The following is a 15,695-nucleotide window of genomic DNA, read 5'->3' on the forward strand; positions in this document are numbered from 1 at the left end:
TTAAACCACTACTTATTCTAGGCAAAAGAGAATATGATAAAACATCATTTGGACCATAGTGACTCGTTGTTTAGTCCAAATAGTTAAAACTCACGCACACAGTTTGATTCCAAACACCAAAACTAATGTAGAAAACATTTAATAATTTAGTACGAAATAATATATAAAACTTCTGTGTGTTATGTATATTGCATATGTTATTATTATGGTATATTTTGAATTAACAGGGAAAAGAGGTGGGGTTTTAGAAGTTCTGGCTTCTTCTCAAGACTGTTGGACATAAAAATGTGTCAATTTTAGGTTGTCTTATGTTTATTGCTGTTCTGGCCCCCTTTTAGTGGCTCCATCGAGGGTCAGCAGCAAGAGGTCAAAGTTCAGAGTGAATGAGGACCTTCAATATTCATGTTGTCATCTGACGGAATCAAGAAAAACTGTCTCTATCAAACATAAAGTCACATGCAAAGTTCTGCATTACGTCATTTCTTGGCTGATTTCTGCCACACCAGGTTAGCAACTGAACCATCATCTGTTAGCATCTGTAATTTAATTAACCCAAATAGGTGATTTGGATCTCAAATCCTTTCAAATCACACTCCTCATATCCAATAAGGAACTCAACCATTTGCATTACATTAAAGATCACATTTTTTTCCAACCAGAACCCAGTGAGTGCTTAAGACACGTCTTAACAGCAGCTTTATATTCAGGAAATACAGCTCTTAAATCTACTCTGTTTACATTCTAGTGTAGCCTTTGTGCAACAGCAATGTAATGTAGTAGCAGCCTTGCTGCATATATTTATAATAAGACTATTTAAAGTTAAAAATAAAGACTTAGTGCAGATGACAGTTGACATTAAACCACTCAGTCGCTGCTCCACAGAATAACGGTTTATTGGTTTTACACGTTTCACGCGATTTTGTGATACAGTTGTTTGTCCCGCCCTCGCCGCTCTCTGATTGGTCGAACGAATGTGATTCTGATCGCTGATTGGCTCGTAATTGCACAACGTTGTTCCGCAAGTCTGTTGTGTTTGTGTTTTGACGCTTTCCTTCACAGCAGCACACGAAGTCGAACAGAAGATCTCAGCGGAATTCTGCGCACAGGTGAGCAGCAGCATCTGGGAGAAATCGACATTTTTCTCAAATATGACTGATCTATGTCTCGCCTGGAGGCGTCAGTGGTGGCGTTATTCAACGCGAGGGAGTTTTTATCAGCTAATGCTAGCAGGCTAACTTACTTAGCTGCTGGCTCCTTATCTACCGATGTGAGACTTCAGTTTTAGTCAGTAACAATATCGGTGCTGATTTTGACCCAGTAGTTGCTAGTTAGTGGTCAAAACCACCTATATCGGTCTCGGCTAGCAGCGGAAATCCCAGTGTTTTGGTTTTGGAGCTCATCGTTCCAGGAGCAGGTTCTGCTGTAGGTTCTTTGCTTTTGTTGGTGTCTTTTTTTGGTTCCGACACTTGGGTTCTTCTCCTATAGCTGCAGAGTTAGAGGCTTTAACTGGGTCATTTTTCTGTAACCTAATACTGTTTTTATTTTTCTACCGGATTACATTTGTCTGACTGATGGCATGCTAACAAAATGAATGCATTATCCTGAAAAATGATTGAAAGTGTGGATTTAACCGGCATTTTCCCTTTAACCATCACCGGGTGGTTGCAGAATAGATGTCGGAAGACACAAGTTTCACTGTTTTCTGTGCTTTAGTGATGCTTGAACGCTGAACGACAACAGGATTGAATAGCTTCACTGTGGATAGGCGCCGTTTCCCACAGTGCCTGAACGCACCACGCAGAGCAGTGACTCGTTTAGTAAAAGTTGCTCAAATAATCAGCTGATTAGAAACTAATCTGTTGGTGATTTTTGTGCTCATGGTCATGACAAGTCCTTGTCAGTTCATGTTGCAGGTCAAACACTCCCCCAAAGCTTTTGAACCCATTTTAGGTGTCCATGTTAAAGTCCCCATAATGAAGGTCGCTTCCATGTTCCTTCCAAACCTTTAACTTTGTTTGTTCCTCTAGCGCTGATACTTTGGGAATCATCTCAATCTGAGACTGGAATTCACGTGAAAAGTCTGGTCAATTTTGGATCACTGTTACTAGCTGGCTGAACTCACCAGCACAAAGTACAGGCTTGACTTGGGTTGTGCTGAATGATATTAAATGTAATATTTGGACATGATTGCACACTTCCAAATGCTAACTCTGTGCTCGTGTCTTATCCAGGAGTTGTAGGAGACCAAACGCACGGAGACACAATGGCATCGGACTCTCCACGCAGACCCAGTCGCTGTGCTGGAGGAGTTCTGGTTCGAGCACAAGCCGTCACGTAAGGACCGAGATGGTGTCAGAAGCTGTTGTGCAGCTGAGCTGCTGCACTTTCTTCAAGTTCTGCTTCTTTCCTTTGTCTTCCAGGGAGCAGTCCTACATGGAGAGCGTGGTGACCTTCCTGCAGGACGTCGTCCCTCAGGTTCATGTCTTCACTCATACATGCGTTCGTACCCTGACCTGCCCGATCGCTCATCAGAATCTCCTGTCGGTGTCGTGTGGATCCATCATGTGTGTTTCATCCCTAAACCCGCAGGCGTATACTGGGGCTCCGCCCACCGACGAGAAGGAGAAGATCATCTGGGTTCGGTTCGAGAAGGCTGACATCAACGGTGAGATTGTTTCGAGTGGTTCTTTTTCTTTTTCCCCCCTCTCTCATAGTTTATTCTTTGAACTGTCTGTTCCAGACACGGCCCGTAATCCCGAGTTCCTGGAGATGCACAGCGGCACCGCTGAGCCGCCGCTCTGCCTCATGATCGGCTACACAGACGGGATGCAGATCTGGACCATCTCGGTGAGTCACACCACCTGGGGAAATCATCAATTCACCCGCCTTACTTGTCTTCTTTGGCTTTGGCGTGATGACATCAGTCTAAACTCTTCAGGCGGTATTTAAATTAGTCTTTCGCTGCAAAGATGACAAATTACGTTCTGTAAGTATTGTGTCCTGATGGGGGGGGGGGGTCAAAGGTCAAGAAGCTCTGGCCAGAATATTTACACATCTCAGGCCTGAGACGTGTCCAAACAACCATGTGGCTGATGAACAGCAGTGAAACAAATGAAGAAATTTAGCTCCATGTTAATTTGCTAAAGCTTAATACAGGTCATGTTTGCAATTAAATTAAGTATATCCTGGTAATTTAGACAGTCATGGAAGATTTGGTTTGATTAATCAATTTTATGGTGATGTCATCGGTGAAGATGAATTTGTACAGTAATATTTGAGGTGATTGCAGCAGATAAACACCCAATAAATGCAAAAAGAAATCTTTAAAAATGCCCCACATTGTCCACTAGGTGTCACCATTGACCGCATTAAGTCAATTTTATTTTGTTTCTTCTATGTCTATTTAAAGTGAAACACTGACCCAGCAGAAGGTAATTTCTCCAAAAATAAGTAATAAAATAAATAATAATAAAATAAATAATAATAATAAAATAAATAATAAGTACAGTGTCATCTAATCAGCAGAAAATAGTGGTCACAGATTTTTTTTAAATTTCTGTAGCATTCTCAATTCTGATGCTCAAATATCGAGTACAGATTTGAAATGTGTCATAAACCTTTAAACGTATTCATTTATTACAATGATTAATATTATTCTATAGTAGTAGTTATAGTAATGCAGTTCAGCCAATGTCGACGTTGGCCACAAGAGGGCGGTATTTCGACTCTGAAGCCGAACGGGACTATTTAAGCCTCTTGACCTTTGAGACAAAGCTGGGACTAAATGTATGAGTTACTCATGTGAGCATGGTTTTAGCCTAAGTGTTTTTAAAACTATTTTTCATGTATCTATGCAAACACTAGGGTGTGGCTGGAGCTATACTTAACCTCTAGACTTTGTCGTCAGTGTGCCTGAACAGTTCACCCGGCAGGGATCACCTCTACCGTAGAACCTGTCACCAAATCCTCCCAAAGATCCCGTTCCAAAAGCGCCAGAGCCCTCCATCCTCCTCCTGACGGTACCTGCGAGCTCCCAGGGTGGTCTGGGTGACGTGGCAGCTGTTCGCAGATTTCCTGTGACGGTCAATTTGTTGGCGATGAGGATTACAGCTGTTTTAGCCACGCGACACGTGCACTCGCGCGCCTGACGTCAAGCTTCAGCTGAACCCGACGCGGATTCGGCTCCGCGCCGTCGCTTCGGCGGTGTTTTCTCCCAGTTTTGGAAGTTTACGGGATGTTCCTGGGGTGTGTTTCTCTTCCCAGGGCTTTAAGTAAGCACTGGAGGTGCTTGGCTCTCAGCCTCCGGAGTGGCCGTGAAGTGTTTGTGACAGTTGCTACACCAACACCCTCCGTAATGGCCCGGCGAGCGTGTGCGGCCACACGTGTGCGTACTCGTGTGTGACGGGGAATCCGGAGCGCTGGTTCGGACGCTGACAGGGCCGCCTGATAACAGGCGGAGCGACGCGGGCTAATTATCTGTCCTCGTGTGTTGAGAATATCGCCGTCTCCAGTTTTACAGGCGTGATAACACCACGGGAGATACGCAGCGTCTGGGTTATAAAGGCAGCCTTTCACCAAAGATAAAGCAATTAGGGGATAAAAAGGGTCAGGATGTAACGTTAGGACTGTCTTTTCCCGCTCCGGGCACCATTTTCCTGCTCTGGAGCTCGTCCCGCCGGCCCGACTCCGCTCTCGTCCACGATTGGCTGTTTTCTGTTGTCGACCTGCTGCTGAAACGTCTAACGTGAGCCCAGATTGGCTGATGAGAACTCGGGACATCTCCTATTGACGAGTGGCGTCGTTGGTGTTGATGAGAAACAAAACCGCCAGGATCTGGAGCTGCCTCCGCGCCAGGAATGTCCAGCAGGTGGACGTCGTCTGGTTCCTCCAGCTGCTGTTTTTAAGTTCACGCCACCGATGTTCAGCCCCCTTTGTGTTTAGATTCCACAGGAAACCCCCCCTCCTGAAACCAGTTTGATTTTATAGAGACTTAAAACCAGGAAAGATCATCTTCTAATGCAGAACATGCTCAGAAACATGGACTCTAAATGAGTCCTACACACAGAGGAGGTCCAGTTAATCCACCTCTGCTGGCGAATTCGCCCGTTTTGACTTCAGCGGAGTGGTGCGTTTCAGCCCGGCGCCGGTGCGCTCGCCGGTGCAGGAGCCCACGAACGCGCCCCCGTCGCTCTGATCCCCGGAGCACCTGCTCCCTCCAAATCTCCAATATGTCCGGCACTCTGGCAGTGAGCACGCTCACTTGTGAAAATGGCCCAGATATCTGTTCACAGCTTATGGCATTACATTTGGGAGATTAAAACAGGAGCGCAGATACCGAGGCCCCACAGAACCGGCCCAGCCCCGGATGAAATGAATATAATAAATACACTGTACGCAGGGAAGAAGGGGGGGGGAAGCAATTTGGCATATTGCATAGGCAGAGCCAGTAATGTAATGGTGGGAATAGCTGTCAGAGGAAGTGTATGTCACACAGAGCCATGTAAGGCGAGGATGAGCGGCCGGTAATGCACAATAACCCCACGCATTAACCTCCGGGCCGCATTTTAATCCAGCAAATTCCATTATTCCCCGCTGCAGGTCCATTTGCCCGTGCAGGAATCCCACTCCGCCCGCCAGCCGCCTTTTTATTCCCCATGCCAGCGCGGGTCCAACCTGCTCGTGTGCCCCGTGTTAATCTGCCACCGTCAGGCCTCCAGCACTTTGAATGAAAAAGGGAACAACACGGGCCCAAATCCGCCACTTCCGGACGGCTACTAATTGCAGAGACGAGCGATCATCTCCCCGCGATGGGTTTAAGGACTTAAAACAAACAGATTAAAGCACTGTTAAAGTGATAATGCAGGTTTTGCTGTAATTTAATCCATAAAGAAGAACAAAAGTGGGGCATTGTGTGCTTAGAACAGCGTGCCGACACACGCTGGCCACGGACCTAATGGACTGGTATCACAGGAACACATGGAAGCCCAACTGGAACAGGCAGGCGCACATATGTAAGAGCATTGATGTGATGTTTGCTGCGTTGGAGGTGAAGCAGACACCAAAATAACCCTCTTTCCCCCTTTTTTTTTATTCCAGTTTAAAATGCCTAAAGTCTAAATCTCTTCTGCTTCTGCTCTGTTTTTGTGTCTAAATGTCACGAGGGAGGTAAAGCTCCAGCTGTAGGTGAGGGGCAGGGACATGACTGAGACCAAATGAGCCTCTAAATCAGGGCAAAACCAGCATTTCTTTGTATAAGTCCTAAAGTAGCGCAGGCATTAGCCAGCAGAAGCTAAACCGAGCCGTTCTATTCGTGTCTTTCAGCTGGCCGGGGAAGCCCAGGAGCTGTTCTCGGTGCGTCACGGTCCGGTGAGGGCTGCTCGCATCCTGCCCGCTCCTTATATCAGTGAGTATCTTCAGTCCGGAATCGGGATCTTTCAGCTTCAACAAACCTTCACGTCCAGAACGAAGCCTCAAACCTCAAAATGGGTTGAAATCAGGCCTTTTTATGAGGAAATTGAGCTTTTAAATGAGTTTTAAAGACGAGTTTTAACGTTTTTCTACTGCTGGAGGTTCTGTTTGGGCTCATCCTGGGTCGGTTTCCAGAATCTTGCTCGTTCGGAGCGTTTTCTGGTGAGAAAAGCCTCCGTTCTGTCCTCCGTCCCTGTTCCGGTCTTTTGGCATATTTCAACAACGTACAATGGCGACATTTGAAGCGCGCTGGAAGCGGATGAAAGCAAAAAAGCCACAGTAATAAGAAGCAGCAGATAGCTGCCCGACGCATGAGGGGGGCGATTCTCCCCGGCAGAACATGAAAATGAGCTTCGCTTCTGGAGGGGAGGAAGCCGATCCCAATCTGCCAGGGTGCCAACAGCGTTGCACTGTGGTGCCGCGTTAAAGGGGCCATTGTTGGGGCCGCCGGGCTGTGGGTGGTCGGGGAGAGAGCCCAAAATAGGTGTTGGGTATGACAAAGCAAGCTTTGCTTTAGCGATTTGGCCGCTCGGCCTGTCCTGATTTAAATTACCGTATTTTCTGGACTATAAGTCGCACTTTTTTTCATAGTTTGTCAGGGGGTGCGACTTGTATAAATACATTATTACAGAATTTCACATGTTCGTTAGTTTCACACTGACAACCACAAGGGGGCGCTCTAGGCGTGTGTACCTGAGGAACGAGTTCCTTTAGCGATGCAGAAGAAGAAGCGGCGCTTCGTCTATGGAGTTAGACTTGATTGTTTGGTAAACTTGCTCGGATGTTCTTTATGCTATAGTTATCGGAATAACTGTTAATATGTTACGTTAACAAAGCAGACACGTACTCAGTTCGTGGTGGGTCATGTAGCTGAATTTGTTACGTTAGCATACCGTAACGCTATTGCTAATCCATGCTAATGGATTGCTAATTGCCTTTCAAGATGAAATGTATGTTCTTGGTCTCGGATTTTATCAAATAAATTTCCCCCCAAAATGCGACTTATAGTCCAGTGCGACTTGTATATCTCTTTTTCTTCTTTATTAAGCAGTTTTTGGCTAGTGCGACTTAAACTCCGGAGCGACATATAGTCCAGAAAATACGGTAATTAACTGGAGAGCTGCTGACGCTCCCATTCGCTGCCCAATCAAAGTCGGGCTGCTCATTAAATGACGCGTTTTCCCTCAGAAAGTTTGTTTTATTAAACGCTATTTCCCCCAAATCTCCCCGAAGCGTGTTTACGCTGCGGCTGGGTGGATTGGCCCGGACCGATGTCCGACGACAGAGACAGGAAAGGGGGAAGAGAGCCCGTCTGGAGCGTGGAAGCCTCCGTCGCTCTCACGCCATACCGCAGGAACTCGGGCTGATTACCGTCAAGCCTCAAATTACAGTCCTCAAAAGAGATCGCAGCGTCGTTGGTCTCGGCGGGCCCGTCCGCTCAATCCCCTGATCCGCCGTCCGTCCTCAAGAATTAGACAATCAAGGAAAATAGAGGATCAGTGCTCCCGATGCTACATGTCCTCTCCCCCTGGTTTCCATCACAAATGCATGTGCTGGGTTTAAACTCCTGTAAGACCAGCCTGGAACCCTCAAAACAAACAGGAAGATCTTGTTGGTTCAGGAGATTTCTGCTGCTCTATCGAGTTTTTGTCACCAGTTTTCCTGCTTCGGAAGTCTCTCACAGCTGAAGGGAAACATGTCGCAGCGTGGGTGTTCAGCCTTTTGTTGAAGCTGTTTCTACCATCTTCGGATCTTCTCTCATTTCAGGTCCTCTGAAGATGGACAGCTTTTCAGACAAGAGACCCCTGCTGGGCGTTTGCAAGAGCACCGGCTCCTCAGGGTAAGAGCTGATCCAGCATGCAGCTGCTTTCCGAAGGGCTGGGAGAGGGTTAGGGCTGGGAGAGGGTTAGGGCTGGGAGAGGGTTAGGGTTAGGGCTAGGGCTAGGATTAGGGTTCAGGCTAGGGTTAGGGCTAGGGCTAGGATTAGGGTTCAGGCTAGGTTTAGGGCTAGGGTTCAGGCTAAGGTTAGGGTTAGGGCTAGGGCTAGGATTAGGGTTCAGGCTAGGGTTAGGGCTAGGGCTAGGATTAGGGTTCAGGCTAGGTTTAGGGCTAGGGTTCAGGCTAAGGTTAGGGTTAGGGCTAGGGCTAGGATTAGGGTTCAGGCTAGGGTTAGGGCTAGGGCTAGGATTAGGGTTCAGGCTAGGTTTAGGGCTAGGGTTCAGGCTAAGGTTAGGGCTAGGGCTAGGATTAGGGTTCAGGCTAAGGTTAGGGCTAGGGTTCAGGCTAAGGTTAGGGTTAGGGTTCAGGCTAGGGTTAGGGTTAAGGCTAGGGTTAAGGTTAAGGTTAACGCTAGGGTTAGGGCTAGGGTTAGGGTTCAGGCTAGGGTTAGGGTTAAGGCTAGGGTTAAGGTTAATGCTAGGGTTAGGGCTAGGGTTAGGGTTCAGGCTAGGGTTAGGGTTCAGGCTAGGGCTAGGGTTAGGGCTTGGTATAGGGTTCAGGCTAGGGTTAGGGTTAAAGCTAGGGTTCAGGCTAAGGTTAGGGCTAGGGTTAGCGTTCAAGCTAGGGTTAGGGCTAGGGTTAGCGTTCAAGCTAGGGTTAGGGCTAGGGTTAGGGTTAAAGCTAGGGTTCAGGCTAAGGTTAGGGCTAGGGTTAGGGTTCAGGCTAGGGTTAGGGTTAAAGCTAGGGTTAGGGTTCAGGCTAAGGTTAGGGCTAGGGTTAGTGTTCAAGCTAGGGTTAGGGCTAGGGTTAGGGTTGTAGCTAGGGTTAGGTCTAGGACTAGGGTTCAGAGTGGGGCAAGGTTTAGGGTTAGGGTTTAAATGTTGGCTGCTGATTCAGTCAAGGTTTGGGGTAATATTAGGGCTAGCGTTAGGACTAAGGTTAGGGCTATGGTTAGAGTTAGGCTTCGGGTTAGGGTTAGTGTTAGGGACTAAGGCTAGGGTTAAGGCTAGGGTTAGGACATAGGTTAGAGTTAGGCTTAGGGTAATGTTGGAGACTAAGGCTAGGGTTAGGGTTAGGGCTAGTGCTAGTGTTAAGGTTAGAGTTTGAATCTAGGCTGCTGATTCAGCCAGGAAAATAGGCCTGCAGTAAAATGTAGGGGGGGGGTTAGGGTTTAGACGAGAGCTCGGGCTTGTTTAGCTTAAGGCTAGGGTTTAGGGTTTTAATCGATGTGGTATTACAGATAGGGTTACGACTAGGGCTAAATTTAGGGTTCAGGCTAGGGTTAGGGCTAGGGCTTTGGGGTTAGCATTAGCTGCTTAGCTGGGACTATAGTGTTACTGTAAGGTTTAAGTCTAAACTCATAATGAAATGCCTCAAAGCGACCAGCTACAGCCGACCCGTGGTTGACATCAAAGCGATAGATGCTATCTGACAAGTGTTTGAGACGTTCCAAGACCAAGATGTGGTATTTGCACAACCCGTCCACTGAATTTTAAATCCTCTCTTTAGTCCTTTTGGTCGGACGACTAAGAATCAACGAACAGCGTGAACACGTCCGTCCGAATCAAACCGAGCATTTGTTTGGAACATTGGAAACACATTTGGCTATAATGTGTTCCAGCGGCCATGTTGGAGACGCCCTCCGTGACACCGATATGTGTGAACTCTGGGCTAGCGTTAGCCTAACCCAGAGTTAGCGTTAGCCTAACCAGAGTTAGCGTTAGCCTAACCCTAACCCTAACGTTGTTTTCACTCCTACTTACTTGTGCTTTAAGGCCAATGAGGCCAACGGTTCCCGCTTATTGGTCCATTTGAGGAGAATCTGAGGCCACCTCTGCCGGAGCGATCCCTCCGCGCACGACGCCTGAATAAGACGTGCACGCCGGGGTGAAAAGTGCTTCGTCCTTTGTAGTGTTGCGAGGCACAGAACCCACATCTGAAAGTGATTTTCTGTAATAATACGAGGCATCAAAGTGCACCCAAGTCTTGTTATGGACCCTTCACATGCACCCAAGTGGAGCCGGCCCGGTGACGCTTGGTGTGGCCACGGCGGAATTTTAGTGGCGCTATGCTTGGAATGCGCCGCAACCAGGCAAAATGGAAATGACACAGTCGGTAATTTAATGGAAGCGACAGACCCCGCGGCTCCTCGCCCGTCTTCCTCACCCTTCCGCCATTCACTTCCACCACTTTTCCAGAGCAGCACAAACTTTAACTCAATATTTCCTCCCCGGGAAATGAAATAAGGAAGTCTGCCTTCAGCCGCGGCTCGGCGGAGACCACCCTCCTGATGTTTTCCAGGGACCGCCGCCCCCCTGCCTCCCCGACGCCACGGCCGTTGCTTCTGCTTTTCCTATGTCCCCGCCGACGGAGACGGGCAGGGCTTTGGACGGTTTGGCCCAGCGTCCCGGCGCAGACTAATGCCGAAAACATGCGGCGCGTTGAAAAGCAGGAACACTGACCCCTGGCTGGACGTCACGGCCCGGCTCTTCCCTCTGAAGACGCGCTCGGTAAATAACACTGCGTTCAAAGGCAAGAAGGAAAAAGGCTTCCGGGTGCAAAGCAGGACTTTCCACTGGGCCTGTTCATAAACTTACTGAAGGTCCTCGCGCTGTTTTTAGCATATAATCATTTTGAAATAGCAGATTTCTGTGACCACCAAAAAGGATGCCGTCCTGACACTTAAATGGAAAACAGATTGGCTCCTTGGCTGCGACAGCACTGCTGGTTTAGAAGTTGGTTCAGTCAGCTCTGGGCTTAGATTACAAGATTTGCAAATTAAAGGAAAACCGGAGAAGGGAAAAAGCATGTGTGCCGAAGCCCTGCGCTGGTGGGTCTGCGAGCCAGGCGCGCGGCACCGTTTTATCAATGGAAAGGATTATGCGTGAACTCCAAACAACGTATGGATCCAGCGATTTTTTCTTTTCTCTTTTGACAGTAGAGTCACATGTGGGTGCTTTCGCTCCGTGCTCTGTTGCCACTGGGCTCCGGGAATAAGTGGCGCTGGTGCCGCAGCGGGCCCCGGCGCGTCTGCTCGCCTCTCCGGGAGGGCTCCGTTTGTTTCCCCTTTCACCCGCCGCCCGTCTTGTTGTGGGAGTCGGGTAAAGTTCTGAGGCGGCGGAGGCGACGCCTCGCGCAGGTTCCTTCAGCAAAAGTTCCTAAACGGGATGAATAAGCTGCCTTTGTTCTCCAACTGTTGATGACTCTCTGTGACCCTCACACACACACACACACACACACACACACACACACACACACACAGGATCACCAGATGCTGAAGGATGTGGTTCTTCTGTCTTTTAACCAATATAGTCTTGTTTCAGCAGGCAGATTAATAGTGGATGTGCTGTTTTGAGTTTGGAGGAATATTCTGATCTCATCATGGTCATGGAGAGGCTGCACACTTTCTTTGGAAGTGCTTTTGAAGGCCTTTTTTTAATCCGGCCGCTTTGTCAAAGCGTCTCCGGCGGGATTGCCCGTCTGTTCCTTCGGCATTGCTTTGCGTTCCATCTTCCGGTGGCTGGTGCATCGATTTTGGGGCGCAGTGATAGAGAGGGGAATAAATAAAAAATAATAAAGGAAGAGTGTTTGCTGCAACAATATGATGATTCCTTCTGCCAAAGTCATATTACTCCTCCATTTGCATGCTTCCGTGTGTGTGTGTGTGTGTGTGTGTGTGTGTGTGTGTGTGTGTGTGTGTGTGTGTGTGTGTGTGTGTGTGTGTGTGTGTGTGTGTGTGTGTGTGTGTGTGTGTGTGTGTGTGTTTAAATCAGCTTTAGTCAAATAATGCTGGTTATTAATTACATGCTTGCGAGCACCAAATTCCACTTAGCTCGCACGTGCACGCAAACACGTCCGATGGCTAAAGCCCACTGTGGCTCCGAGCCCTCGCCTCCCAGTGCTTCTCCACCACGGCTTTTGCTCCGTGCACGGACGTGTCCGTCTCCTAAAGTGTATTAAAATGGAAATCGTGGAGCGTTTGTGCAAAACCAGGCTCCGGATTAAGCGGATTTGAGAAAGCGATGCTCTTTATCCACCGCGGGGTTATGGCGTTCCTCACTGCCGCTGTCACATTACGGCCACCCACGGGAACCGCCAGGCGCGCGCACGTGCACGTGCGTGCACGGCCGGGCCTGAAGACAGGATCCACTGATCGTGCGCCCTCGTGATGGTGCAGACGTGTCACCCACAGTTCCCAGTTATCCGTCGTCTGTTTTCCACCGAAAAGGAAGTTTGCTGAGGTCACTTTTTCATGGAAATGGCTGTAATCCGCCCCCCCGACACCCACCCACACACACACGCACACGCACACGCACGCTCGGCCTCCTCTCTGCAGCGTTTATTTTGACTCGCACGTCTGCTTTATGTCTGTCTCAAACGCGTTCCGCCTCGCCAGTTTCCCCCCCCCTTCGAATGGGAAGTCAGATTAAACCTGGTCGTTGTGGAAGTGGTGGATGTAAACACGCTCGACAGGTCCAATGATTGGTAATGACTTTTCAAACCGTTACCGCCGGGCCTGCTCCCCAAACCAGGCCTCTGCGGTCGGAGCAATTAATATTTGGATTTTACCGACGGTGCCGTAACGGGAGAAAGAGAAAACGTGCGGGCGCTGGAGTTCATTTGACGTCCGCGACGCATGAATTTCCTGCTAATGGGATTAATTGAAGGCCAACAGGAAGATGGATTAACGACATTAACTATGATTCTGCCGATGCTTTTGCTCTTAAATATGGTTTTTTTTTTGTATTTTCCCCTGTGAAGAGACTCGCTAATGTGTTTCTAATGAAAGTGGGAGCTAGCTTGTTTAAAGCTAATCCTGCTCGTTTAAATCCCCATTTCACACATTATTCCGACAGCGGTTTTCCTGGAGCATCGACGGAAGCGCGATCGTCAGTTTCGGGCGCTTTGTTCCTCACGAGGGCTTTCTGACCCGCACCGCCGTTAAAGCGTCCTCTTGTCCGGCGGCGTGTCGCAGCGGCGAGGCAGAAATCAAAGCACGCCAGATGTTTCTGGTGTCAAACGCTCGGACAGAAAACTGGCACCGCCGGCGAAAATGGATAAAAGCGGATCAGAGTCCGGTTTTGTATTCAGTGATGAATATTAATGCGCACTTTGCTGCCTTCAGGAGCAGCCATTTGGATTCCTGGTCTGGATTCAGGCACCACACGCCGCGATGACGCTACGGTCTGTTTTTGTTCCACTGTGCTGAGCCGGCGTCTCGTCTGAGCTCTGAATCAAAGCCAAACATTAAAGCCCCTCAGCCGTTATCAACGTGACATCACATCCCTCAAAACCTCTGAGGGTCCGTCCCTTTGGACTCCATCCCCCCCCCACCGTTGTTTATTTCACCGTCCAAATGGAACTCTTGTTTTTACTGTAGCGTTATCGATGTTGTTGCTTATCAGTCAGGCTGAGGTTCCAGTTTACACGAGCGCGGCCCCGTAAGGTGCTCGGGCGGCGTAAATCAGGCGCATTTCTGGCAGCTTTGTAGGCTCGTGGTGCTGCGGCTGAACTTTTTACCCTAATTACGTCGCTGCTAATGGCTGCAGGTTGCCAGAGAGGCTGCAGATCCCTCCAGGCTCTGATGTGGCCAGGGGAGGTTTGGGAGGGGGGGGGTCTGGTTCAAGGAGGAGTGAAAAACAAATAAACGAGGCCAGTTTGGAAAACGCTGCATTCCGGATTTCATGGAATATGATTGACTCCTGGACAAAAACGCCCCAAAGTCCAAAATAAAACATTTAATCCTAAGGGTGGCCAGTGTTTAAATTGAAGAGTTGGAAACGTCTCCCAGAGGCTTCACTCACCTGAAGCAGAACTGAGGGACTTGTCGAACGTTGGGATCATTTTTTAGATCCCGGCTAACTGTCAGCGTTCCGGAGGCGCTGTCAGGCCAAAGCCCAGTGGGAATGTTCTTCACCGGGAGCGTCGGCGGCGCTGGCCTCCCGGTGACCCTCGGCAGGCTCGTATTTGTTTAGCATTTCCACAGCGTGTAATTGGCGTCCGTATTTGGGGAGCTTGTAAAACTTCGCACCAGGCGGAAATGTGGTGACGTCCCTTCCTTGTAAATGAATTTATCTGCCTGCTTTTAATCCGTCCTCGGGCTTCCATTTAAGCTTTCCACAGCCACATGAAGTCCTGCGGTTTTGTTCCCCTTTAGTTCGCGTTCATAAAAAGATATGCGCAGCTCCTCTCAGCCAGAGGGTAAGTGCTCATGGAATAAGTGCAGCATTGATGTGAAAATTAAAATAACAGATGTCAATATGTTTCATCAAGTGCGAAGAACACAGGCTAGATTGATGATAATGGAACAATAATAAGAAACACGGCATCCGTAATGGTCTGTAATGACCACAGTGTAAACAAGTAAGAGTCAGACATGCTTGTAAAAGTCGTCCCAAACATCGGGTTTTACACGTTTCTGTTCCTCTGGTGAAGAGCAGCAGAGCCGGAGAGCAGAGGTAGAAAAAAAGGGTCACCTCCGTTTGGCTAATTCTGCAGCTTTGTTCGCTCTTTTGGGGCGGAACAATTTGTATAAAGAATATTTCAAATTGACGGTCTGATTTCAGCAGTGTATCCACACACACTTCTGTGGTTTAAAGCGAACTGGCCAGTGTGGCGGGTGTGTGTCGATGAGGACGGGCCTGCACGTGCAACGCTCCACGTGCACGTGTCTGCTCCCTCCACAACAAAAAAAGAGGAGTATTTTGGTAACAATACAACGCAAAAGCTAAATCCCTCAGCCAGATTTGGTGGATTTCCTCAGCATATTTATCAATCATCTCCTCCTTTTTCTGACTTTTCGGGCAAATCTGGTCCTTTCTGCCTTAATTGCAGCGACGCCAAAAAGGTCTCAAACGGCTAAATCCGAGCTTCTGATGATCCGTGCAGATGTTAGCGACACGTGCAGCTGGTGATGGTTAGCGTTCTACATGTCAGCGCTCTTAGAGGAATGAGATAATTAGCCGTGGCTGCAAACAAGTGAAAAAAAAATCCAATTTTTGGAGCCGTTCCCGCATGGGTTCCATCCTGAGGCGGCTTCTCGGAGGAGGTTAGGAGGTAAGGGAGCCAGGCATCATTGGCCGCGGCCATTTTGCATGCTGTCAGAGCCGAGGGTCAGTTTGAGTAATAGTAATTGACACATTGATCTAATAGGGCCATCATAATAGGCCTGTTACTGAGCTGGGGAATGGTGCTCGGCGTCACCTTAACATGTGCACGGACTGACATCCCGCCATGATCCATAATGATAATTGTGATTTAGCCTTGCTTTCAACCTACGCCCCGACGTC

General features: G+C 48.5%; 1 protein-coding gene across 1 annotated transcript in view; it reads left to right on the top strand.

The window, feature by feature from the left end:
- Nucleotides 1-1,009: 1,009 nt before the first annotated feature.
- Nucleotides 1,010-15,695, top strand: part of LOC101079938 (breast carcinoma-amplified sequence 3-like) — a 66,217-nt gene continuing 51,531 nt past the window's right edge. Inside the window, 7 exon segments of the mRNA XM_029843809.1 lie at nt 1,010-1,106; nt 2,232-2,334; nt 2,421-2,475; nt 2,590-2,665; nt 2,741-2,847; nt 6,322-6,403; nt 8,236-8,308. Of these exon segments, the coding sequence (XP_029699669.1) occupies nt 2,264-2,334; nt 2,421-2,475; nt 2,590-2,665; nt 2,741-2,847; nt 6,322-6,403; nt 8,236-8,308 (464 nt within the window). The 5' untranslated portion in view covers nt 1,010-1,106; nt 2,232-2,263.

The sequence above is a fragment of the Takifugu rubripes genome, chromosome 11, assembly GCF_901000725.2.
Source record: "Takifugu rubripes chromosome 11, fTakRub1.2, whole genome shotgun sequence".
Lineage (NCBI taxonomy): Eukaryota > Metazoa > Chordata > Actinopteri > Tetraodontiformes > Tetraodontidae > Takifugu > Takifugu rubripes.